The sequence below is a fragment of the Sciurus carolinensis genome, chromosome 16 (genome assembly GCF_902686445.1).
Source record: "Sciurus carolinensis chromosome 16, mSciCar1.2, whole genome shotgun sequence".
Lineage (NCBI taxonomy): Eukaryota > Metazoa > Chordata > Mammalia > Rodentia > Sciuridae > Sciurus > Sciurus carolinensis.
This window is the reverse complement of record NC_062228.1, coordinates 49,558,221-49,585,315: the sequence shown is the minus strand read 5'-3', so window position 1 is coordinate 49,585,315 and position 27,095 is coordinate 49,558,221. Positions and strand designations below refer to the sequence as shown.

Below are 27,095 nucleotides of genomic sequence, written 5' to 3'. Positions count from 1 at the left end.
CAGAACTTCCCTTCCTTGTTAACTGACTGAACTTCTCAACCCAGCTGGAAATCTCTCTTGGATTCACTTTCACTTCTAATCATAGAACCGTCAACAGTTTCGGAGGAAACGCACTGTGCAAACACACTTCATTGCTCACCTGACGTGATTTCTGAGAAATGCTCCCTGATAATCCAGAAGGAAGTTATAGGAACACCATTCATTTCTCATGTGAGTTTTTGAGCATCTACTAGAAGTGAGACACTCAGTAGAAACCATAGAGCAGTCTAAACAGCAGACCATTCTGCCCCTTTCACCTGGTCTCCGCTGCCCCGGCCCTGCCCTCGCCCGCCCCACCGCCCCTGAGAACTGCAGTTTTTGAGATTTGGGCTTCGGCTTTTTACAGTTGGGGTTTTAATCTTTGGGTGTTGGGAGTTTCAGGGACTTGGGGACCAATGTTCCACAGCTTGCTACGGGAAGGAAAGGTCAGTGTTGTCCTGGCTGCCGGACAGGAAATCCTGGCTTAGTGCCCTGCGTGGAGAGTGCCTCCCACTCAGCTCTAGGTGGGCAAAGGCTGCCCTCGCAGGTGACCAGGGGGCACTGACCTCACATGCACACCCCACGGAGGGTGCTGGACGCAGGTCCTGAGGAGGTGACAGGCGCCGTCTCTCTTTCAGGCAGTTCTTCCTCTGCCACCTGTTTTCCTTCTGCCTTTAAACATGCTCTCGGAGAATGAAGGAGAGGTAGAGAGAGAGAAGGTAAAAGGGAAGAGAAGCAGAAAGAAAGAAGAAAACCCACGCTCTGGCTCCGCAGGCACCGGGGCAAGAGGAGTGGGGGGTGGGCTTCAGGGTCGCTGCAGGACCTGCCGCGGGGTCCTGTTCTCCCTCCATCATTAGGAAGTGCTCTGTCACCGACAGCTCCCCAGGTCTCAGCGCTCTTCCCACCTGAGCAAGACCGGTAAATGACGCTTGGGAACAACTGGTCAGAGTGACAAGCCTTTGTTCAATGACCAGTGAAATGGGAAACAGATTCTGGACTTTATTTATTTATTTATTTATTTATTTATTTATTTATTTATTTATTGTACGAGGGGTTGAACCCAGGCCTTCTTAACCACTGAGCCACATCCCCAGTCCTGTTGATTTTGTATTTTGAGACAGGGTCTCACTGAGTTGCTTAGGGTCTCACTAAGTTGCTGAGAGAGAGAGAGAGACAGACACCTTTGGAGGGGGTGGGTGCTGGGACTTGGGGACTAAACCCAGGGCCTCATGCATGCTTGGCAAGTACCGAGCTACCACTGAATTTCAAACCCAACCCACTAAGGATTATGATAAGGGAAATGTTACATACTTTTAGGACTTGCCGTTATCTTCAAACACTTTACAGTATAGAAATCTTAATGTTGGAGAACTTCGTGACTCTTAAAACAAATCATTAATCAGATGTGCTCTAATTCAGTTTAATCCTATGGTTACACGGTAACTCATTCAGATTTTACTATTAAAAGAATGATTCATTTTGGCTGGCCTACCTTGATAAATGTTGGAAATAGGTCTAGAATGTGAAAGACTAGGACTACAACAACTTTTCCAAAGGATTTTTTTTTCATACCAGGGATTAAAACCAGGGGCGATTAACCATTGAGCCACATCCCAGCCCTTTTTTAGTTTTTATTTGGAGACAGGGTCTTGCTAAGTTGTTTAGGGCCTTGCCGAGTTTCAGAATCTGGCTTTGAACTTGTGATCCTCCTGCTTCAGCCTCCTGAGCTGCTGGGATTACAAGCATGGACCACGGCACCTAGTTCCAAAGGATATCAAACCTTATATATGTTTGCCTTCCCGAGGCACCCTGAAGGCAAGAATCTTTCTATCTATCTTATCCTCCATGTTTGTATGCTTTGCTCCAATAAGACAAGAACCAGAAGAAACAACTTTAGAGCTTTTGTACTTAGATTCATTTTTTAATGAAATTTAATTGTAATTCCAGCTGTTTAATTTGCTGTTTAATGTTAGTTTTAAAGAAAACTCTCTCAAAAGATGTTCCTATTGTGAGCTGTGGAATTTAGAAGAGGAGACACTCTTTCTCATTGCTGCAACATGATTTCTTCAGGAGAATCTGTGCAGAAAATACCAGCTCACACAGTCCAAACAAAGCCCACCATCCAATTTGGTCCAATCCAAGAAGAGAAAAATCAACCTCTATAACAACCTGAACATCATGTTTATTTTGGAGCTGTGCTTTCCTTGAGTTTCCAAACCTCCCAGACGAAGCCCTGTCTTGCAGATTAGCTCTGAAGGATAGCCCTTTCCAATGACTGTCTTGGATGATAAATTTGGGGGGAGCTAGGGATCCAACTCACAGCCTCACACTTGCTAGGCAAGGGCTCCGCCACTGAGCTACATCCCCAGCCCTGCATTGTATTCTTATATTTACTACTATAAACTTACTCCCTCTTCTAAACAAACATAGGACAGGAACACAAGTATTTTATCAATGTTCACATAAACACCAGTACCTCCTGGGTAGATTTTCAGGGTCATGAAGTTCATTGAGGATAATGTCACAGAGGATACCCACAGTAGCTGCTGTAGAGATCCTCAGTGGCGGGAAATGACCCCATTGGCTGCCTAAAGTGGCTGATGGACCTCCTTTTCCAATCTGCAGTTTCTTCAGAAAGAAGCCTCATTTGACTAAACTGACCTAACAGTTCAATGAGAGCTGATAAAAGCACTAATTTGTATCAATGGTGACTGAAATCTAACAGGTTCCTCTTTAAATCCCTAAATTAGGGCTGGGAGAGTAGCTCAGTAATAGAGTACTACTCTAGCATGCACAAGATCCTGGGTTCGATTCCCAGTACCTGAAAGGACAAAGACAAAGGTCCAAACAAAGTCTCAAACCACCACGCCACACCCTGGATCTCACACAATAGATTTATTGTCAGTGGCACTTGGGCCAACTGACAAGGCTGTCCCCCATGGGAGCGTGTCTGTTATCACAGAGTAGCTTTATAGCCTGCAATAGGAAATTTCATACCTGCTTAGGGGTTGTATTATGGGCTGAGGAGGGGCTGATCTCTTAGTAGTAGTCGCATGTTTTCCGGGAAGCTAAGGTTTGCCTCAGAATGGAGACTCAGGAGCTCTTTGGTAAAATGGCTTCTGACCAAAATGGCAGATATGATGCCAATAGAGTCACCACCAAAAAGAAAGGGAAGTCCTAATTTAGCTTTTGAGGACATTTCATCCCTTCTCAGTCCTTCACCTCCAATACAGAGGACATCATGACGGAAGGCTCTTCCCCTCGTCCTCAGGAACAAGGCCCACACAAATCAAGAAACAGAACCTGCGAAGCACACTTTTCTCCCAGAATCCACAGGAGGGGGCTGGGTTCTGAAATCTGCAGGTACTTGGAGCCCCTGGGAGCAAGGAGAGGATGTGGTTGGAGCAGGTGGGAGGACAGAGTCTGAGCAGCCTTCACTTGGCAACACTGACCCTGCCTCAGGGATGTGGTGTGGGCTCAAAATGTGCTGAGGATCCTTTTCTAGGATCTCTCAGAATCATTTCCATCCAGGGCCAAGGACTTTAAACCTGTCTTTGCCACTGTACAATTTAGGAATCTCACCACCTTCCAGCTGGACTTTTCCTTGTGGGGAAAAAAGCTCAGGCAGAGGCAGAGACTGGATTTTTAGGTCCCCCCAAGACCCTGCACCCCCACCTCCCGTCCCCCCAGTTTCTGCATTTCTCCTGCTCCTTGCCCCCCCCCACACACACACACTGCTGGCATCCCACACACAGACACAAGCCAGCACAGCAGCTTGGAGGAAGGAATCTGTTTCCAACACCCCAGCCCATCTCACACTGCTGGGAACCTTTGCTGGGAGGAGCTTGGAAACAGGCGAGAAACCAGAGGGCGGGGCTTGCAAGAGAGGGTTTATAGCCTGCACCTGCTGGGCTTTCCCAAGCTCAGAGCCAGTGCAGAAGGGCTGCTCAGAAGAAGACAATAATGACGGTGCAGGTGAGTTGGCAGGGTGCTGTGCTCAGTGGCCTCGAGTCACAGGAGAGAAGGAAAAAGTGGCGGCTTTCATGAGAGGAAAGAATGAGCATTTCTGTATAAGTACTGCGCGCTAACCGATTGCGCCACTGGAGCTCCGAATGAGCATTTCTGTTGTGAATGTTTTACTGATGTTTGTGAGTGGGGGGAAGAGACAGACCCCAGGGACCCAAGAGATCCTTATAGGGATGCTGTGGCCCAAGCCTATAATCCTATGACTCAGGAGGCAGGGACTGGAGGGTTGCAAGTGGGAAGCCAGCCTGGGCAGCTTAGTGAAACCCTGTCTTGACATTTTTTATTTCTTTATTTTTATTTTTTGGTACCAGGGTGCTTCACCTCTGAGCCACATCCCCAGTACCCGCCCCCACCTTTTTTTAAATTTTGAGACAGGGTCTCCCTGAGTTGCTAGGGTCCTGCTAAATTACTGAGGCTGGCTTTGAACTTGCGATCCTCCTGCCTCAGCCTCCTGAGGCACCGGGATTACAGTCATTCCCCACTGCGCCAGGCTCTTTCTGTCTATTTAAAGGAGCGTGTGTGGGGTGGGGGTGCTGGGGTTGGAACCCTGGCCTTTCACCTGCTAATCATGTGCCTACCATGACCTTCACTCCCGCACTATCAGTGTTGTTCTACACGGGAGTCAATTTTTATACTTTTACTTCTCCAAGTCTCATTATCACAATTTCAGATAGTAGAAAATGATCTGAGGATGATAGTACAGAAAGAGCCCTCCCCTTCTGATAGGTAAACCCTCTAGAGACCCTCCATGTGAGAGTGATGACCATTAAGGTTTTGCATGTGTCTATGCCTCTATTCCTGAGAAAGTCTTATGAAATAGGAATTTCTGACAACCCTCCTAGTACTGGGGAAACTGAGGCAGGAACTGTTCAAGTGTTGGATGTAAAAATCTCACTGCTAGTGAGAGGCATGGCCTGCATTCACATTCAGGTAGCCTGACTCTCCTGCCGTCTTCTGTCTTGGCAACGATCCAGGCACCTGACGGTGGCGGCATGGGCGGAAGAAGGGTCCTCAGAGTTTGTCCTTTGACAAACTGGGAGCCCACGCCTGGCCTGGCCCCTCTCACCCACTCTCAATTTCCATGGCAGGTCCCAAACTCACAGATTGTGAACTTGTCCGTCGGCACTTCAGTGACGATCTGGGGGAAAGCTGCCAACGTTTTCAGGTGAGTGCTCTATCACGCAGGGCGGCAGGTGGAGGAGAAGTGAGAATATTGGTGCTTTGGGGACCTGTTGCATGTCCTTAAAATGTTTCATTAGCACGACGCTGGCACTTTGCTGGTCCTGGAGCCCCTACGGCAGAAGGCATTAAACATACAGTGATGGGGCTATGGGCAGGTCCTGGGGCCTGGGGGACATTCAAGGGCCTTGATCTGTGGCCCTTAATCAAGGGACATAGACTTTTCAGGACATGAACAACCAATAGGCCCAGGTCAAGGATTGCTGCTCCATTTTATTCTTGAGCTAAAGGACAGGGTATCTCACCCCCCAGTCCCACGGGGACAAGGACGACAGTATCACCCGGGAAGGTCTTCCTCCCATCATGGGGGAAAGTAGGAAAGGATTTGTGTGCATGGAGCATGTGTGTCACTACAAAGAAGGAGCCACCAACCTCCTCTGTGCTTTGCCCTTCAGAAAGGACCCACAGCTGCAGGTGGATTTCCACACTGGCCGGGACCCCACGTCTGACATTGCCTTTCATTTCCGCGTGTACTTCCGCCACTCCGTGGTCATGAACAGTCTTCAGGATGGGAAGTGGAGAGAAGACGTGAAGTCCTCCAAGATGCCCTTTGAGGACGGCAAGCCATTCAAACTGCGCTTCCTGGTGCTGGACAATGAGTACCAGGTGAGGGTCCCGGGACCAACCCCCCCCCCCCCCCAGGAAGGCTTGCGTCCTTCATGGGGAATGGGTAGGATAGGACCTGTTTGTGCACTGAGGGCGTTCCCTCCACGAGGGAGCTGCTGGTAAGGTGCAGATATCAATGCCGGCCTCGGTTCCTCCACCCACTTCCCTTTGGGAGCTAGAGCTTGTTGCTGTCAAGGACTATATTTGGGGCAAGAAGCAGAGAGTCGAGTCGTGGTCGCCAGAGCCTGGGGAGGATGTGAGGAGAGTGGGGTGGGGAGGGCGGTGCTGGGTGCAGAGGCGCTGCGCGGGCGGCGTGCCTCCAGCCCTGCAGCGGGGCGGCGACGAAGGGCATGTTTCAAAGTAGCGAACCGGGAGCTAACAGACAGGATTTTTTTTTTTAATTTGTAAAGAAGAAAGTGTATTGAGCTCAGGTTCCGGAGGCAGGAGGTCCAGGAACCCGGACGTGCTGGCGTCGGGGGAGGGCGTCCTGCTGCATCGCAGCAGCAGAAATGATTTTTAACGTTCCCAACACAAGGAAACGATAAAGGGCTGAGTTGACAGATATGCCACCTGTGTGTGTTGAAATCACAGGGTACCCCACGAATATGTATGATCGCTCTGTGTCCATCGAAAATAAAATGTTTTAAAATTTAATATTTTAATTTTTAATATTTTTTAAATTTTTAAAAGAAATTATGTTTGTGAAGTCACCCATCACGGTGGAAATGGAAAAGAGGGCTGGACTCTGTGCTGCATTTCTGACACGCCTTCCTTCCTGCAGGTCATCGTCAATGACGAGCACTGCTTCAGCTTCACCCATCGCGTCCCGCCGAGCTCCGTGAAGATGGTGCAAGTGTGGAGAGATGTCCTCCTCTCCTCCGTGGATGTCTGCTAGGCAGCGACCCGCTCCCCAGAGTTGAGGAGTTGCCCTCTCTGTGCGACCAAGGAATTCCCCGAATCCACAAGCACACATGATTCCTCCTTACCCCTTCCCTTCCTTTGCTCATTAAAACTTTGCCAAACTTCATGGGATTTGTGTTAGAGTGAAAAAAAAAAAAAAAAAAAATCAAGTGCTCATCACCAAGAGGGGTGTGGGCATTGCAGGGGAGGGATCAAGGAAACAGAGGATAAATCTTTCAGGGACACGGAGAGCAAATGACAAATCCCTGAACTTTCTAAGACATTAGTAACAACATCCTTATATGGTACTTACTAGATGTCAGACACCGTAAACCAAAAACCTAACCTGGTTTCAGAAGCCTGAACTGAAATGTTAGGTAGCAGTTCATAGCCACAGAACTAGAGTAGCTGTGGGGGAGGACTTGTATTTAGAGAACAAAGGATGAAATTTCTTAATTCCTCCATTTGAGGGATGTTCCTTTTGTATCAAAGCTGTGCCTTGCTTTGTGCAGGTTGCACTGGGAGTTGAAGAAAATAAATGGCAAAGTTAGAACCTAAAATTCTCAGCCTAAGCCCAGTTAGAGAACTACAGAAATTCAATGACAGGTCAGTCACAGTAGTGCACCCTGTGATCCAGCAGCTTGGAGGCTGAGGCAGGAGGATCCTGAGTTCAAAGCCAGCCTCAGAAACTTAGCGAGGCCCTAAGCAACTCAGCGAGACCCTGTCTCTATTATAAAAATATAGAAAGGGGCTGGGGATGTGGCTCAGTGTTCAGTGTTAAAGAGCCTCTGGGCTCTAACCCTGGTACCAAAAAAAAAAAAAAAAAAAAAAAAAAAGAAAGAAAAGAAAATCATTGACAGCCTTCAAATAATGCCCCCTATCTTTTTTTCTTTAATTTCAAAAGAGTTGCAAGAGCTACCAATTTATTTGTGCAGAAACCTGGGACCCACATTTGAAAATTGTCATGACTTTAGATCAAGGAATATGTGATTTATTATTGGTGCAAGCACAATTTATACACAGGGATGCAGAGACCAGATTTTGATTTTGCACTCAATCAGATAGGCACTGAGCAAAACAAACCTCCACAAAATGCAGGGGTCCAGCCCTAGCAGCGGTAGGGGTCCTAGGTGGATGGGAGGGGTCGGCGCGGTGGAGAAACAGCACAGAGACACCAAGTGTTCTGAGGCTGAATCCAAATCTTTGCTGTTCACAGAATCTTTTTGTATGTTTTTCATGGTTAATACAAGGAAATGTTAAGTAAAAAATCTTTAATAGCATAATTAATGATCTTATTCAAGAAACATATTCTTACTGTATGATAGGTTAAATTTAAAAAAAAATTTTTTTTTAAATCCAGTTCCCAGCAAGGTAGAAGGCACCATACTCAGTTTAGTTTTAATTTCCCTGAAAGAATATGTCATTGGGCTGGGGAGATAGCTCAGTTGGTAGAGTGCTTGCCTCACAAGCACAAGGCCCTGGGTTCAATTCCCAGCACTACAAAAAAAAAAAAAAAATACTTCATTAAGTTTCTATAGAAGTTACCCTTTCCAAGAACTCTAATGTTAGTTATTAACAGTGGAAAGTTTTTGTTATTATGAACAGAGAATAGAGGAATCAGCATATAGTTAATATTTATTCTATTTCACATACTCAATGGCAGACTAAAACTCTATTTTGATCTTTAAAGAATTAGACATAGGAAGAATACAAATTGTACTTATGATCAACCTATTTTTTTTTATTAAGTGGGAAAAATATCCTTAAACTTAATCATAAACACTAAGAAAGCAATGAAGACCAAACACCACATCAAAGCTCAGAGGAATACACTCTCATATACCTATATATAACTTTTAGAGAATTTGTATACTAAAAGAAATCACAGATGCCTTACAAATTTGAGCAAATCATAACTGCTTATTTATGATTTCATCTAAGTAATTAATATTAATTAATTAATATTATACTTTATTATATGTTATTTTGTGTCCCAGCACCATGAAATCTCCCCAGTATTCTCTATAATCTGAATCTAAGGATATATTGATTATTAGTATTAAAAGCAACTGCACATGGAGACATGCCACACCTATGGCCCCCAAGAGGGAGGATGACCTTTCAACAGAACCGTGTTAAGTGCTGAATCCTCTACTCCAACAGAACTGTGTCAAGTGTTGGAGTGGTAGGAAATAGATGCGGCACCAAAACTTATTGGTTTAAATGATAATCATCTCTTCCAGGTCTATGAGTTTTCTGGACTCATGGGGGGTGGATCGTGTGGCTCTGATCATGCTGTGGGACACAACTTAACAACAGACCGATCACCACTGAGAAGACCAGATTTGAGAGTCTTTATTAGCCAGCCGACTGACTGCCTCACACAATGTCCAAAATGGCTATTGGGAGAACAGCCCTGACCATAGGGTTGCAGGGCTTTTTATATCATCAGTCAGTACATCAATCATAAGTGTCTCTTGCTATGATTCAAAACTACAAAGTAACATCATGAGACCTAAAATCATGAGCAGAAGGGGAAGTGGGTCAAAACAACCTCACTTAGGTACAAATTAAAGAATGGTTACTAACATCTAGACAATCACTGTTGACATGGTACATTGTCGAAGAAAAATAGGAATCAAAAAGAGAACAATTTTACATTATATGAGAATTGCCATTTTGTGTTGCCAAACATGCTGTGCTCAGCAACTGGTGATGCAAACAGAGGGGGGTGTTCCCACGGGAGAAGCTTTTCCTACTTAACATGGAGTCTGTTTAGTCATTGCCCACATAGCCTGGCCACATAGCTGGACACTAGATGAACTGCAGTTAGCATGCCTATTTTTAAGAGAGAGTAGCAGGAGATGTAGAGAGGTCACTGATCCATGTCATTTCTGAAAAGCAGCCATTCTCGTACCTACCATTCCCTTTGGGTGTCTTTCTCTGCAGTAATTGACTCCATCCTCCATTTCTTAACTTTTTTGACTTCCTACCAAGATGAGACACTGACAGTAATGGATATGGAGAATAAGAAATTCCCAAAATAATGAGGCCTGAGAAAAGAAGTAAAAATGAAGGCCACGCACTGACAGGCTTGTCTCCCAGGACAAACGTCTTCCAGGCGCCAGCAGCTGCGGACAGGGCGGGGGTGTTTCATCACCTTAGAGGAAGTGGTCTCTGCGAGGCGTCCTCTCCTCCGAAGCCCATCCTCTCCAGACGCTGTCCGCAAACCTTGACCAAAGTCCCGCGTTCCTGAGTGTCCAAGCAAATTGACACATGCTCACTAGACCACCCCTCAAAGTAACCTGTATAAACCAGTCCCTTTCGCTGCTCGGTGGCTCATTTTCCACCAGGAGAGTGGGGACGTGGGCACCATTTCATCCCCTTGAATAAAGATGACTCTTGAGGTTTGCGTCCTGCCCAGTCTTTTTGTGCTAACAGCCCCTTTCTGTCTGGAAGGGCTCTGATGATCTGCTCCTCTACAAGTCTGGGAGCCACTTAGGAGAAACAAGATATGACCTTGAAAAAAAAAAAAAAAAAGGGATCACGGTGGATCTAATGAGGTCCTGTGAATTAGCTCTTTGTACATGAGGACTTGCTCAGGCTTTGATTTTGATCATTCTCGTCACTCTCACCAAGTCTAACTGCCACACTGCATCCAACTCCAGCCTCACTAGGGCCTCTTTCCTTAGCCCTCCTCTAGCCTGACTTCCAAACATTCGAAGGCACCCGTACACACAGATACGCTTCAGGCCTTTCTTCGTTGTTCCGTTTCAGTATGGGATAAAATGTCCCCGTCTAACTCTAAACTCCTGGCTTCTGTTTAGACACACTCTCCTTCCTCCTTACACCTTCTCTTTTTTTCTTGTATTTTGATTATGAGTCATAGGACCCCCAGTGATAGTCTGTAATTCATTTTTGGGAAACCAGGCAATGCTTGCTCTAACAGATGGAAACTCTCCTGGAGTCCACAACTTGCTGACTTAGATGTCATAGCCACTTGCCCTTTGGCTGGTGGCTACTGTGTCTTCATGACCTACCTAACCCCACATGGAAGTCCTGCTACAGAAACATACAGTAAATATCCTTAGCTCTTTCCAGTCTGTGCTAAACCCCTGAAAGAAAAAGTTGGACAATACTATCCTTCATGGTAAGGTCCCCAAAATCTGGTTTTGCTCTGTGGTACTGTCCAAGTTACTGATTAGTCATGGGCCTGGGCTTTGCTTCTGAGTGAGGAGCAGGAAAGATATAAAGAATAAGAGGAGCCCTCAGTGATGCACGCCTGTAATCCCAGCTACTCGGGAGGATGAGGCAGGAGGATCACAAGTTCAAGGCCAGCCCAGGGAACTTAGTAAGACCCTGTCTCAGAATTAAAATAAAAAGGGCTGGAGATGTAACTCAGTGGTAGAGTGCCCCTGGGTTTGATCCCCAGTACTGCAAAAAAGAAAACACAAAAACAGAATATGAGGGTTTTTGATGAATCATAGCTCAATATCTCTATGATGAGTAGAATTCACTCTGAATTTTTTAAACCAAAATTTTGAATTGCTGCGGATTTTCCTACCACAAATTCTTATTCAACAGGATTTAAGAATGAGTGAGGGGCTGGGGATATAGCTCGGTTGGTAGAGTGTTTGCCTCACAAGCACAAGGCCCTGGGTCCAAATCCCCAGCACCACAAAGAATGAGTGAAATACTCATTTTCCATCAGCTTTCCACACATGGATCATTTAGTAATTATTAAAATCTTTTTCCTTTCTGATCTTTCTCCCAGACAAGTATTATAGACTGTCATGCATACATGGGTGACATGACTTTCTCTAGTTTCAGAAAAAAAGATCATAAGGGACAGATGAAGGTACTGGCAGTTGGGAGACATCTTTTGTTTTATATTCGTTGAAATAAATCTATATGGGACTGGGAAGATAGCTCAGTTGGTAGAGTGCCTGCCTCCATCTTACAAGGCCCTGGGTTCAATCCCCAGCACCGCAAAAAATAAATAAATAAATAAATAAATAAATCTATATGGTAAAATAGACCTATATGGCACACAACAGGCTCATAAGCTGTATATTAAGATGAACGGGCAGGGCGCAGTGGCACATGCCTGTAATCCCAGCAGCTCAGGAAGCCGAGGCAGGAGGATCACAAGTTCAAAGCCAGCCTCAGCAATTTAGCGAGGTCCTAATCAACTCAGTGAGACCCTGTCTCTAAATAAAATACAAAAACAGGTTGGGGATGTGACTCAGTGGTTAAGTTCCCCTGAGTTCAACCCCTGATACCAAGAATATAAATAAATAAATAAATAAATAAACAAACAAACATGAATGGGAATCTCCTTCCCGACCCTCACTCCACGTACTCATATGCAGGATATATAGATTGTAGGTATCTCCCAACTGCCAGTATCTTCATCGGGTCCTTACAATCTTTTTTCTGAAACCAGAGAAAGCCGCGTGGCCCACATATGCATGGCAGTCTGAAAATGTCAAAGAATTACCGCCCTCTAGAAACGTCCTTCATCAAAGACACTCAGCAGTTGGTGCATAAATAGCCAACTCCCTCCTCCCTCTGCTGAGATACTTCTGAAGTACATCGCAGGTCATTTCCCAGAGTTTTCGCATGGGCTGAACTTCGTCGTCCACTGCAGCAGCTGAGACAACGCACCCTGACCCACTGCCTTCCCTTCCTGAAGCACGCTCCAGGCCCTTTTTGGTGCCACCTTGCTTTCCCAAATAAACTACTTGAACTTGTCCTCAGGTCTCAGGATCTGCTTCTGGAAAGACTCACACTGAGAGAAATATGCAAAGCTTTTCAACAGTTTTCCTTCTTTGCTGCAACTTGAAAACTAGCTTGTCTTCAATTTGGTGATGCATGAGATCCTTCGAATTTTTTCCAATCGCTTTCATGGTCAAGTCTTCTAAATACAGAGAGAGCAATACTTGCAATGCATTCAGATGAGAAAACTTTTGATGTATTCCTATAGCTCATGCTTTCTATAAGCATTTCCACCAAATATATACTAATTATTATTCATAGCACCAAAAAAAAAAAAACTGAAAATATCCATCCCTAAATTCTCTAAAGGCTCCCAAGTACATGAACAGAACCGAGTTGATCTCTATAACTATTCCTTGAACTATGTGTGCGTGTATTATACATTTATTTGTCTGTATTATCGCTACAGTTTGTAAGAGTGTTCCCCAGAGGTCCCCAGGGTGGGACTATTGGGAGATGTTATGGGCCTTTAGAAGATGAGGCCTTACAGGAGATTCTTAGGTTATATGGGGCATATTTGTAAAGGGGATTTTGGGACCCCAGTCTCATTTCTCTGTTTACCTCCTGGCTCACAACATAAGAGAGTTTTCTCTTCCAGACACTTCCACCATGATGTACCATTCTCACCAGAGGGCCCAAGCAATAGGCCAGAACCATGAGCTAAACAAACCTTTTTTCTTTATAAGTTAATTGCCTCTGGTACTTCGCTGCAGCAATGCAAAGCTAATACAATTATGTATCACAATAATATAATGGAAGAAAGTTAAATTAAATCAGTGTGTATATAGAAAACCACTAAAGTCCAAAAGTGACAATGAGCTTTTCTGTTAGTTCTTCCTACAATGTGGAGAGAACTGAAGCATCATACCCTATTACCTATCATGCCCAGCATCCTCTCCACGTGTTATGCCTTGAGTTATGCCACCATGATGAGGCAGATCCATTAAAGTGCCATCTGGAGAACACCAGCCAGTCTAGGTGGACAAAATGGTCAGCAGTTTCCAAAAGTTCTTTTCTAACATGAGGCTTGATTTTGGAAAAAGAGTAATATTTGAAAGAGTTCCCAAAGGAAAATGGGTCAATGGCTAAGACATTACCCATGTGATCCCGGCGGCTCAGAGGGCTGAGGCAGGATGACCGCAAGTTCAAGATCAGCCTTGACAACTGAGCAAGATCCTGTCTGAAACTAAAGAGATAAAAAGGGCTGGGGAGGTAGCTCAGTGGTGGAGGAACCCCGGTTCCAATTCCCAGTACCACAAGACGAAAAAGTGATGTCAGTAAAGAGAAAAGGGGGTACAGCCTTGCCTGTGACATAAACCAAACCATTTGTCAAGGTGCCTCGTCTGAGTCCTAGAGTTACTTGTTAAGCAGCAGATTCTCAATAAGCATCTGTTATCTTTTATAATTGAGTCCTAAGTATACTTCACTTTTTTTTTGCTTTACTTTTAAAACTGTAATTTTAATTGACAAGTAATCATTGTATAATAGCTTAGTTAACCACGAAGAGGACTGGGGATGTAGCTCAGTGATAGAGCATTTCACTAGCATGTGTGAGGTCTTGGGTTCAGTCCTCAGCATGGGGGACGAGGCGGGGAGTTAGCGAATGTTTACAACCTGGGCCAAAAAAGATGGGAACTCTTGCTTTTGCAAATGAACCTAATTATAGACTATTCCAAAAGCATACCTAGGGTCAGTAATATTACCAATAGACTTGGAAAATGAAAGGTGCATGCCAGGGTTAGAATAGCATTCTGCATGTGGAATAATAAAGGGGAAAAAACTTTCTACAACTTCAGAATTTTAAAAATGCAAAAATAAAACAAGGCAGGGACTGAGACACGTTCTTGTGTGTCTTCCTACGTGAAGTACGTGTGTTCACGAAGAATTAGTCAACAACATTTTAAAACAAGACGTGATGCTTGTCACTTGGTTAGTGACCAGGGACCACCCTCTCCCAACCTCCACCCCCAAACAAACTTCCCATAATCTCTTATTTTTCATGTATGTATTTATTTATTTATGGTACCAGGGATTGAACCCCCAGGGATGCTTAACCACTGAGACACATAACCAGCCCTTTTTAATATTTTACTTAGAGACAGGATCTCGCTGAGTTCCTTTGGGCTTCATTAAGTTGCTGAGACTAGCTTGGAACTCGCGATGTTCTTGCCTCAGCCTCCGACCATCACCTTCCCATAGTTTCTTCAGTGACACGACCTCCAACCACTTGGGCGTTAGAGACACGGGCGCACACCCCCTGAGACCCGCATGCGCACCAGCGTGCGGTTACGATATTCCAGTTTTATTGGAAGCAGTGGAGCTGACCCTGTAGTCCCAGATGTCTGAGCTATGGTGCAACCCAAGTTGACAACCCCACATGGTTGTTTGTGCATATGTGTGTGAAGCCAGGGAAGTAGCCCTCGTAGGACTCCGGGTCTCCCTGCGTCCGTCTGGATCATTTTGCATTCATTTAGGATCTATGCGATGGTGGCTGTCAGTCACCTGCTGACAGAACTCGGCTGCGTTAGGTTGAAAACCAAGGAGTAGTTATGTTATGTCCTTTACGCCCAAAGAAGAGGCAGCTAGTTCCAGAAAACCCTGCCTTTTTCTTTGGGGTTCATTCAAGATGGAGTCGTTTGCCACTCCTATAATGAGAACAATTTTGGGGAAAAAAATTAAGGGAGAAGAAAACATTTCTGGCACAGGTGTCAAGAGAACGATGTGAAGAATCATTACAGGATCTCCCCCACCCCTTCAATACTGAGGACAGAACCCAGAGCACTCAACCACCAAGTCACATCCCCAACCTTTTATTAATTAATTTACTTATTTATTCATTTATTATTTTCAGATAGGGTCTCACTAAGTTGCTGAGACTGGCCTCAAACTTGCAATCCTCCTGCCTCAGGCTCCCAAGACGTTGGGATTACAGGCGTGCACCACCACACCCAGCTCCCACACCACTTTGAAAGTCTTCTTCCAAGAACTCCAAGACAGAAGGGAAGGGGATTCCGCTGAGTCAATGCTGAGGACATGAGCTGGGGCTGTTATCCTCTCTCCAGGGTCCTAAGCCACAGATCTCCATGGAAAACAGGAAAAGAAAAAAAAAAAAAAAGGTGCCCCAGTCTCTCTTGTGGCTGACATCTGTTTGATCCCTGTCTCATTCAGAGGGGAAGGGCTGAGATGACGGAGATGACTGCCGGTGGCCTCCCATGCGCCCCCATTCTCTCAGCCTGCTCCAGATCCGCTGTCCCTTACCCTGTCGTCTCTGTGTGAACATTCCAGCCTTCAGGAGAAAAGTGATGGCCTTTTTCCCAGCACCAACATCAGCTACCCTACACAACCAGAGGGCGAACTGAAGGTGGGGAGGTGGCCCCCCATTGATGAGCAAGATTAATCATGGTAATAATTCCTACCCTTTATATAAAGCTTAATCTGTTCCAGCCATTGTTAAAGGCATGTTCCAGAAGTTAACTTATTCCTCACACAAACCTGTGATGGAGGTACTACCATGTTGGTTTTACAGATGAAGAAATGGAGTCACAGAACTATTAACTCACTTGGACAGTTACACAAAGGAGCCACACGCCAGCTTCCCAGAATCTTGACAGTGGAGAGAACGGGTTAAACCACAACAGGACGGATGTTACTTCTGGGTAACAGAAAAGGGTGGGGAAGAGGAAAGATTTTCAGGGCCGATTAGGCTACAGGTACAGAGTCCCTTTCCACTGTCTCCACACCCTGGTGAGATTTTACCCAGCTCTCCAGGGGACCCCATCAGCACTTTGTATCCCCCCTGAGCTGAAGTCCCATGCATCTTTGAATAGGGAGGTAGAGTAGGGACAGGCGTGTCAATGGCTTGACCTTCAGCATGAGCTCATCTTTTGAGCTGTGCTGCCTGAGCTTGGAGCCAAAGAGATGCAGGGGATGAGGGACCTATCAGAAGAGAAATAGATGAGCTGTCTCAGTGTGATGGACTGACAGATCTGGCTCCATGAGAATGTTATAGGTCAGACTCTAAGGGAAATGACCAAAGAGACTCCATTTTGTCATGTAGGAAATAAGCTTCTCCCATGGGAACACCCCGCCTCTGTGCCCATCAGCAGTTACTTAGTGTGACATGTTTAACAATACAGAATGATAATTCCTATGTAATGAAAACTTGCTCTCTTTTGATTCCTATTGCTCCTAAACAATGTACCATGTGAACAGTGATTGTGTGGATGTTAGTAACCATTCTTTAGTTTCTACCTAGGTAAGGGTCAGTTTGACCTACTTCCCCCTCTGTCGATGATCTCATGATGTTAGTTTATAATTTCGAATCATAGCAACAGACACTTATGATTGATGTGATTTTTGGTATAAGAACCCCTACAACCCTGTGGTTGGGGCTGTTCTCCCAATAGCCATTTTTTGGGGCATTGTGTGAGACAGTCAGCCGGCCGGCTTAATAAAGACTCTCAAATTTGGACTTCTCAGTGGTGATCAGTCTGTTCTTAAGTTGCAACGCATAACATCAGGCTGCCCGAACTGTCTTAACAGAATGCTGCAGACCAGGAGGCTTAAACACAGAAACTAGAAGTTCAAGATCATGATGCTACTGGTTCGTCTTCTGGTGAGGCCTCTCTCCTTGTCTTGCAGATGGTCACTTTCTTGTGTCTTCACGTGGCCTTTCCCTCTGTGTGCATGCATCCTGGTGGTCTTCTCTCCCTCTCACTCCCTCTCTCCTTCCCTCCCTCCCTCTCTCTTTCTTTCTCTCTCTGAGACAGGGTCTCACCATGTTACCCAGGCTGACCTCTAAATGCTAGGATCAAGTAATCTCCTTACTCTGTGAGAGAGTAGAGACCCCCTTATAAAAAGAAAAGGGAAAAAAAAAAGAAAAGAAAAGGGTAGAGACCCTCAGATATAAAACAAATCTATCTGGTTAGGATTGACCAAACCAAAATGGGTACAAATAAAATCATCGAGTTGTGCTGACTGTGGTAAATACAAGGACAGAAATACCCGAGATAAAGTAATGTGGCCATGAGTTAAGGACATTGTGACCATTTCTGTGAAGCAACCCATCTCTCTGGAGGCCCCAGAAACTGCCGGTTTCAGATATGGGTAGTCAGGCTCCCCCGCCTAGCCCGTCCTGCTAACCCACCAGGTGCAGCCTGAAATAGATAAACTGAAGCTTGCTATTTGCATTCCTTGAAAAAAGACCCCTATTGTAAGCCTACCAAGATTTTTTTTTTTTTTTTTTTTTTTTGTGGTTTTCACTTTAAAAACTGGCTTGCTAAAGTCACTCTTCACTGCTGCTCCACTTGGCGGGGTGGTCCTGACGCATCAGTCTGTTTTTTCTCTCTTCCCAAATAAACTTTTTTCCTACTCTATCCCTGGTGGTCTCACTATGTGTCAATAACCGGACCCCATAACAACTTAGCTTCTGGAGTATATGGGACTACACATTTTTTCCCCAGTACCTGGAATTGAACCCAGGCACTCGCACATGCGAGGCAAGTGTTCCACCTAACTACACCCCCAGTCCTTTTTATTTTACTTGGGATAAGATCTCACTAAATCGCCCAGACTGGCCTGTAACTTTTGATCCTCCTGCCTCAGTTTCCCACGGAGCTGGAATTACAGGTGCGCATGACAACACCTTGCCTCTTCCTCTTTTAATAAGGATACTAGTCCTATTGGATTAGGGTCCTACCCTTATGATCTCATTTAGCTTTAATGAATCTCCTTGAAGACCCTATCTCCAAAGGCAATCATAGTAGGGATTAGGGCTTCAACATTGGAATTTGGGGGCGGGGTATAAGCTATAAATATGTGGAATAGCGCCTTGTCCCTAGTAAGTACTCAAAAAATGGGAACAATGGTACCGATTAGTAATGACGTTCACTGGGAAGAGAATTAGAACCAGGAAGCTTGGTAACCAAGACTACTGAGCCTCCTCATTTGCCAAATAATTGGGGTTTATCAATTAATAAAACACTTCACCTCCCGACTTCGCTATATGCAGACCCCGCCCTGACATCCTGCAAGATGGTGTCGCTGAAAGCTAAGGAAAGCCAGCTTCCCCCAACTGAGGCTGTTAGTGGAAAGGACAAATTTCCACCTGGCTTTTATCACAAGCTTTGCTCTTTTCTAGCAGCAGATCTTTCAAAATATTAACTGTATGACCAGGGGATTAAAGTCATGCCCATCCTCTGTCTCTCAAGATTTTAGGCCACCTGGAGCCTCTGAGGCCACCCCTAATTGTTACATCTGCAGCATGACTGACGGAATTTGCCTTCAGATAATCCTAAATCATCTTCCATGAGTCACCAAGAGGCTAGCTCCAATTTTCATTTTTATCTCCTCATATTATCATCAAGTTTTTCTGCCTCTCTCTTTCAATTTTGTTCACTTCATTTTTCTAGAACATTTCTCCGCCTGTGGTACTGGGGGAAATCAAACCCAGGACCTCGAACCTCCCAGTCCCTACAAAATCTTTTACATTGCTTCTGTTTAATAAAATTCAATTTTATTTAGAGCCATTTCTGTTCCTGGAAAATAGAAGTACTTTTTAGCCTATGCTACAAGGTGAAATTTAGTCTCAGAAGGCAGGATTGCATCTGCTTCCATAGGAACATAGCAAAGTTCGATAATTTCTAATTCTTCCTCTAATGATGTATATTATTGCTGAAGTCTGGGAATTCCTTTGTTAAATATTTGCGATTCTCCAGGCAGCCAAAGGGTGGGAACAGAACATCTTCAACTGCCAAGCTAGTCTGGTAGTCTGCCTTAAAGGAGCCACATACTTAGTGATAGCAGAGACACTAGTGGAAGGCTGCATTTAAAGCAGCAGATAGTCAGGGTGTTATTTTATAGATTTGCTACTTGGAACAGGAAAATGAGAGTCCTGGCTGAGATCTGAGGATGAGATTTTAATGCCTCAAAATAATTTATTCCCAACAGGAAAGAAAGCAGTTGAGTCACTAAAGTTATTTGCTGACGCAGAACCACCACCAGCAAAATCAAAGGTGGAATTTCCTTATGTGATGTTTTTAGCATTAGTTGGAATTAAGAGAAAGTAATTAGAGAACAGTTTTGTTGTTGTTTGGTTTGGGGTTTTTTGTTTGTTTGGGGGATGGGGGTCTCACTGGGTTGCCCAGGCTGGCCTCCAACTCCCAGACTCAAGGATCCTCCTGCCTTACCTTCAAAGTAGCTGGGATTACAGACACATGCCATGGTGTGTGACTTGGAGAATCACTATTTAAGATGCATATTGTAATATGATAGGACCATAAAAAGAATGGTAATGAATTTGTAACTATCAAGAAAATAAAGTGGGCTGGGGTTACGGATCAGTGGTAGAGCGCTTGCCTAGCACATGTGAGGCACTGGGTTTGATCCTCAGGACCACATAAAAATAAATAAATATATTATGTCCATCTACAACTAAAAATATTTTTTAGAAAGTAAGTATTAGAGACGTAGAGGAGCTGAGTCTGTGGGGAGGCAGATGACTCCTGTCGCAGACTATGGACCTTTCTGGGTCTCAGCTGCCAAAGATCCTTGTTGGGTAAGAAATACTAGCCAGACATCAAGAGTGGCTGTCAAGTGAAGTTCACCAGGAGGCTAAACCCAGCAGCGAGGGAGAAAGATGTGGAAAGATTCTTCAAGGGTTATAGACGGATCAGAGATATTGAGCTGAAAAGAGGTTTTGGTTTTGTGGAATTTGAGGATCCCGGAGATGCAGATGATGCTGTACTATTGATCATGCTAGGGCGCAATCTCCAGGTGGAAGAGGTAGAGGACACTACTCTGATCGTTTTAGTCATCTCAGACCTTGAAATGATAGACAAAATGATCCACCTGTAAGAACAGGAAATTGACCTATGATTGAGAATTTATCCTCAAGAGTCAGCTGGCAGGATCTCAAAGATTTCATGAGACAAGCGGGGGGAGTAACCTTTGTGGATGCACATCAACCTAAATTAAATGAAGGCGAGGTTGAGTTTGCCTCTTATGGTGATTTAAAGTATGTTATTGAAAAACTTTCTGGAAAGGAAATAAATGGGAGAAAAATCAAATTAATTGAAGGCAGTAAAAGGCACAGTAGGTCAAGGAGCAGGTCTCGATCAAGGACTAGGAGTTCCTGTAGGTCACATTGCCAATCTCGTTCCCGTGGTCGCAAGGCTTACAGCTGGTCAAGAAGCAGGAGCCAGAGCAAGAACAAGTCCCGCTCAGTTAGTGCCTGGGAAGAGCCCAAAACGTGGTTCTTCAAGTAGATCTAAGTCTCCAGCATCTGTGGATGGCCAGAGGTCCCAGTCCAGGTCCAGGTCCAGATCAGTTGACGGTGACGATTAAACTGTAAATACCTTGCCCAGGGGCCCTTTAAAAAAAAAAAAAAATCCCAAACCACACTTGCTAAAAATTCTAGGAGGTCTGTGCTTTTCTGTGGGGGTGGGGTCTGGAGGGGGGTTGGACTGGGCTGGATATCTTTGTAGATGTGAACCACCAAGGGGTTGTTGAAAACTAATTGTATCAAATGTCTTTTGATAAGCAAAAATAAATAAATAAGTGAAAAGAAAGTATACTACGATGAAAAACATGGGTGAATTTCATTTTTAAAAATGATGTTATTCAAAAGAAACCAGACACGAGAGTACATAAAGTTCAAAACACAGACAAAACCAAATTGCAGTATTAGGAAAGCACCCTTAAGTGGTAGAACAAAAAAGAAAACAAGGAAATGATTATCATAAATATCAAGAGAGTAGTTCCCTCCAGGTAGAAGTGAGAGGATAGTAATAAGAAGGTAAGGAAGGATTCTGGGTACTGGAAATATTCAATTTCTTAACTGGAAGTAGTTTTACAAATGTTTACTTTGTAGTAAATCACTCAGCTGTGTATATTTCATTCATTTTTATGCGTATGCATAATATTGCACAAATTTTGAAAAAAATTAATGTCCAATCACAGCTAAAGAAAATTTTTAAGTTACAAGAAGGGAGTATTATTATAAAACTTTAGTAATTAATTGGATTGATATGGGTGAAAATAGATGAAAGAATGGAAAAGAACAAACGACCTAAAAAGACCCAGAACCAGAATATGTGGGTATATAATAGAGGTGACAGTGTCTACTGAGACAGGAGGATCACAAGTTTGAAGTCAGCCTGGAAAACTTAGCTAGACCCTGTCTCAAGATAAAATTTTTAAAAAGGGGCTGAGGAGGTAGCTTAGTGGTAGAAAACTTGCTTGGAATGTGCAAAGCCCTGATTTCAATCCCCAGAACAAAAAAAAAAAAAAAAGAAGAGGTGGTATAACAGTCACTAAGCAAAAGTTTAGAAGCATCCTAGGATGGAAGGATAGGAACGCTTACAGAAAACGATCTTGTGAGACTTTTCTTATAAACATTAACTGGTAGAAATGTAAAAACTTGGACCCCACCCTTGCACGTTCTGCGGTTTCAGATGCCTTAATTTTGCTGGCCACTAGATGGCATCTGGAGTCTCCGGGTGCCTGGCTACTAAGCATGCGCAGAGCTGCTAGTTCGCGACAGAGAGTGCACACAGCGTTTACCCGTGCGCATTGCGCTCATGTACGCGCCCTCGCGTGCACACCCGTAATCGCACTGTCCCGTTATTCCATTTTTTCTGGGAGCAACCGAGCTGTCCCTGCGGTCTGAGATGTCCCAGCTGCCCGAAGACAGCAGCGTCCCGCAGACTGGCGCAGCTAATGGCGACGTCGGCGTCCCGCAGGCGGAGGTAGGCGGCGGGAGGCGGGAGCCGACCCCGGCACAGGCTGCGGAGGTCCGGGAGGGCCCGGTGGCGGCGGCCCGGGAAGGCCCGGTGGCAGCGGCCCGGGAAGCCCCGGTGGCGGCGGCCAGGGGAGGCCGGATGGCGGCGGCCAGGGAAGGCCGGATGGCGGAGGCCAGAGGAGGCCCTGCGGCGGCGGCCCGGGGAGGCCCGGCGGCCCGAGAAGGCGCGATGGCGGGGGCGTCCCGGGATGCCCGGATGGCGGAGGTCGCCCGATTGTTGGGGGAGCCGCTGGAGGAGGAGGGTCCGGAGGCCAGGCCCAGGTCCAGGGCCGGCAACGCCGGGGGCCTGGCCGCGCTGCCCTATCTCCGCCTTCGCCACCCGCTTAGCGTTTTAGGAATTAATTACCAGCAGTTCCTCCGCCACTACCTGGAAAATTATCCGATCGCCCCGGGCAGAATACAGGAGCTGGAGGAGCGCCGCAGGCGGTTCGTGGAGGCCTGCAGAGCCCGGGAAGCCGCGTTCGATGCCGAGTATCAGCGCAACCCTCAGAGGGTGGATTTCGATATTTTAACGTTTACCATAGCTCTGACTGCATCCGAAGTGATCAATCCTCTGATAGAAGAACTCGGTTGTGATAAGTTTATCAACAGAGAATAGTTGAGTGATGCAGCGACTCCAAGAGAACCTCTGCGTTCCAGACAGTCGACCCAATCCTGCAACTTGATCTTAGAAAAAGTCAAAGCATATGGAGAACAAGGCAGTGCCCAGTTGGGAAGAAACGGAAGCTTATCATGACGAAAGCATCAGAAAAGAAATAGAAGAAGAAATGTCCAAAGCCTCGTAATTACTCCTGTGATGTTCTTTGAGTTTGTGGTTGATCCAGATTCTTTTCCCTGTGTTATGAAACATGTCTGTCAACATGGCTTCATTCCAAAATAAAGGGTGGTTTTATGAAGTTGAGACTTGAAGGAAAATTGCCAGCAGTAGAGCCCATGACGAAGAAAGGAATTATCAGATAGCCATGATAAGAGAATAAAGAATTACAGCTGGTTTTGGGACTGGAATGCCGTGGAAAGAACTTGACGTTGTCAGAATACGTGCTCTCTTCATGTCAGATTCAACAGAAGTTTTTAGTGTAAGACTGAGTTTGTGTTTTTCTGGGGCATTTCAGATGGCAAGCAAAGTAAATATTGTATATATTACGTGATAAAGCGGTGTTTTCAAAAATACCAAATTTCTGGATTTTTTTTCTTTCAGTTGTTAATCCTCATTGCAAGTTTTTTGTTAAGTCATCTAGTCATAAACCCCAAATATAAAATAGAAAAGCTTCCCATCCTTGTCCCCCTTCACCCGGGACCTAACAGCCTCTATGGCACCAGCCACAGTTCTGCCCTAGTTTCGTTGTGTACACACAAGCAAACATACATTTGGATTTGTTTTTTCATTTCTTCACAAAGTTTAGCCTATTGTATTTACTGGTTTTGCATATCTTGAAGATCCTTCCAAACCACTCTATCTCCTCTTCCTAGGACCAAATTTCTTTCCCCTCTGTGGTTATGTTGTAATTAACCAGAAGTGTATTGATGAACATTTAGGTTTGTTGCCCATCATTTTCTTGTGGCAAAAGAAGAAGAAGAAAAAAAAAGGCTTCTGTAATAGTTATCTTGAATGCATATCATATGGCATGTATGCAAATATAGTATTGCTTTGATTCTAAATGCACTTTTCATATTTTAACATCTCAAATCAGGATACTTCTTAACTTTGATAGTGTGGTAGATCATGTCTGCCTTAGGTCTTCCTCAAGCTAATGGTCTATGTCTATCTTATAACCAGTAACTTCTTAGATTCTTTGTAATGTATATTGTCTATAGGATGAATTTCCAGAAGTGAGAGTTCTGGGCCAGAGATGTTCCATCTGAAATTTGATGCTATTGCTAAGTTGCCTTCCACACATTATCACTGTTTCCCCACAGAATCTCTCTTTAATGCCTAGCCTACAGTAAGCCATCCAATGTGTGGATCTTACCAATCCAATAGCTGAAAAAAATGGTGTATCAGTTTTAATTTGCCTTTTATTATAAGCAAAGTTAAATTTAAGAATCATATATATTCCCTTTTCTGTGAACTATTTGTTGTATCCTTTATCTGTTTCTCTCCTGAATAACTGTCATTCCTTTATTGACTCTAGTATATGTATTGGTGACATGAGGCATGGTAATAGTTTGTGATGTGCATTATGAACATTTTTCTTCCAGTTGTCATTTGTCTTTGACTTTTCTGAAAACCTTTTGGGTGTGGAGATTTTCTTATTCGTTTTTTGTTCAAACTTAAACCTACAAGGATTTTGAATCCCAATGTTCTCTTGCGCATGCATTGTTCATATTTGAATCAACAATTGGAAATCTATTCCGGGGAATAGTAATATAAAATAAGGATCTGTTTTCTTTTTTTAAGATGGCTACCTGTTAACCAGATACTAAGTAACTGGTTATTTCCCCTCTAATTTTGTTTTAAGATGCCTTTTCATGTATCAACTGCATTTTAGATTTTCTAACTAGTTCTGAATTTTCATACTGAAAACCCTTAGTATACTTCCTTTTCATAGTGTTCTGGCTGGTTTTGTACATTGTATGTATTACTACATCAATCTCAAAATTAGCTTCCCTGATTTCACACACAAAAAAACCTATTTAGTCATGTTACACTTAATTAACCCAGAGGTAACTACTATCTTGAAGATCCTGAACCTTTGAATCCAATTATCTATTTTCCCATTTTTTTAAAAAGAATTCCTTTGTGTCCTTCAGCAGACTATTAATGTTTATTCTTGAATTAATGCCCCTAAAGGTGATCTTTCACAGGTCTAGTAATTTATTCCTAGATATTTTCTCTTTTATGTTTTCTCTATAGTTGACAACATTTTCATTATATGTTAAGCTTGCCTATGTCTTTGAAACAATTGATTTTTTTTTTTTTTTTTTTTTTTTTGGTATTAGGGATTTAACCCAGGGGTGCTTTACCACTGAGTCACATCCCCAAACCCCTTTTATTTTTTATTTTGAGACAGGGTCTCACCCTGTTGTTTAGGGCCTCGCTAAGTTGCTGAGGCTAACCTAGAACTTGGAATCCTCTTGAGTCGCTGGGATTGGAGGCATGCACCACTGCACCTGGCTGAAAATAATTGATTTTTGCACATTTATTTAATAACCTGTCAGTGTACTAAATTCTCTAACTTTTATAATAGTTTTTCAAATAATTCTCTTAAGTTGAAGAATTAGTCATGTGCACATAACTATAGTTTTGCCTCTTAACAATTTTTAACACCTCTGACTTCCTTATTCTTGGCTCGTGCCTTCTGCCTAATACAAAGTAATGATGGGTGATGGTGAAGCATTCTTACTGTGGTTTTGTGAAAATCCCTTATATCTCCATCTATTCCTATTTGTGTGGGTGTTTTTATGAAGAATGATTGTTGAGTTTTGTCAAAGCCCTTTTCAGAATCTAGGAAACTGATCCTAGAGTTATTTTCAGGTCCACCACCATGATGAATTAGTTAGTGATAATGCACGATCTTTACATTCTTCAGATTTACTAATTTTTTTATTCTTTTTGTGTGTCATTGGATCTCTTTTTCTTTTTTTTTTTTTTTTAAGAATATTTGCAATTCATGTCCATAAGTGAGATAGCTGTAACATTCTCTTGTGCTGTATTTATCCCTTTTGGGTATTGATGCGATAATTATATTATATAAATAACTTGGAAGTTTTCTTCCTTTCTAAGTCCTGAAATACTTTAAATCCTTTGGAACTGTTTTTCTATGAATTGGAAGAAAATCTGCCTTTGAAGCCCTCTGGGCTGGGGCTTAGGGTGCTGAGGGGTAATAGTTCTTTCATAATTTTCTCTACCACCCCCATGGTACCAGGAGTAGATTTTTAAGTACTTTGAAAAAAAAAAAAAAATGGGAGTTAGAAGTTAGCATTTTCCCTGATTGCATATCTTTCTTTATATTTATTAGTAATGGAAGTTTTTGAAGTTAGCAAAGTGGTATATCATTTATAAGTATATAGTACATAAGAAACTCTAAAGTCTTCATAAAACTTTGTTTTAACTTACCATCGTCTTCTCAGAAATGATGGGTACATCAAGGTCTAAATGGTCTCCCTGGAGTCCGGAAATCAACCTGGAGTTTCTGCTTATTGGGTTCCAGGAGGGAAAAAAAAAAAAAGGAAGGCTGTTTTTTCTGAGGATTTTTCTAGAATTTGACCCAAGACAGAAGTTACAGGTTTCTGCCTTGACAGAAGATGAACTCAGGTCTAGAGAAAAAGGAGTAGTTGCCCAAACAGTAAGAACGTGGAAACAGATTTCCACAGCTCTAAGCATTTTTCCATGTCATCTGACTCCACATCAGGACCTCTTCTGTGTGAAGGGCACAGTCCTAGCTGTGGGGTTGGCCTCTCCAGAGGGCGGGAGAGCAGAATCGGGGTCAGATGGAAAGTATTAAGAGGCTCACCTCTGGTGTCCAACTGCTTGGGCGCAGATTCCAGCTGTGACATTATCTGTGTGACCCAAGGCATGCTACTTGATACTGTGTTCATCTTAAGTTCAGCCTTCAACATTCTCAGACACAATGGGAGTTTGTAGAGGTAAAATATGTCAGGTTTTGAGATCTGGGTCAGGAGACATATGAAGCTAGAGTTCCTAAGCCAACACACATCCTTAGAATAGGTAAATACATATTGTCATAGAAAGTGAATTCAGTTTCCCTATGAAAAACCAAACAAACCA

The 27,095-nt window shown here is 43.9% G+C and overlaps 2 protein-coding genes and 1 pseudogene across 2 annotated transcripts; all 3 read left to right on the top strand.

Annotated features, from left to right (window-relative positions):
• Nucleotides 1-3,981: 3,981 nt before the first annotated feature.
• LOC124966119 (galectin-10-like) lies at nt 3,982-6,876 on the top strand. Its single transcript, XM_047527194.1, has 4 exons — nt 3,982-3,993; nt 5,133-5,209; nt 5,679-5,889; nt 6,671-6,876. Exons 1-4 carry the CDS (start codon nt 3,982-3,984, stop codon nt 6,782-6,784), a joined length of 414 nt encoding a protein of 137 aa, XP_047383150.1. The 3' UTR covers nt 6,785-6,876.
• Nucleotides 6,877-18,446: 11,570 nt separating this feature from the next.
• Nucleotides 18,447-20,930, top strand: LOC124966118 (serine/arginine-rich splicing factor 5-like; annotated as a pseudogene).
• Nucleotides 20,931-22,088: 1,158 nt separating this feature from the next.
• On the top strand, nt 22,089-24,567 carry Eid2 (EP300 interacting inhibitor of differentiation 2). The gene has a single exon (XM_047529979.1). The coding sequence runs from the start codon at nt 22,236-22,238 to the stop codon at nt 22,962-22,964; it is 729 nt and encodes a 242-aa protein (XP_047385935.1). The 5' UTR covers nt 22,089-22,235; the 3' UTR covers nt 22,965-24,567.
• The last annotated feature ends 2,528 nt before the right edge of the window (nt 24,568-27,095 follow it).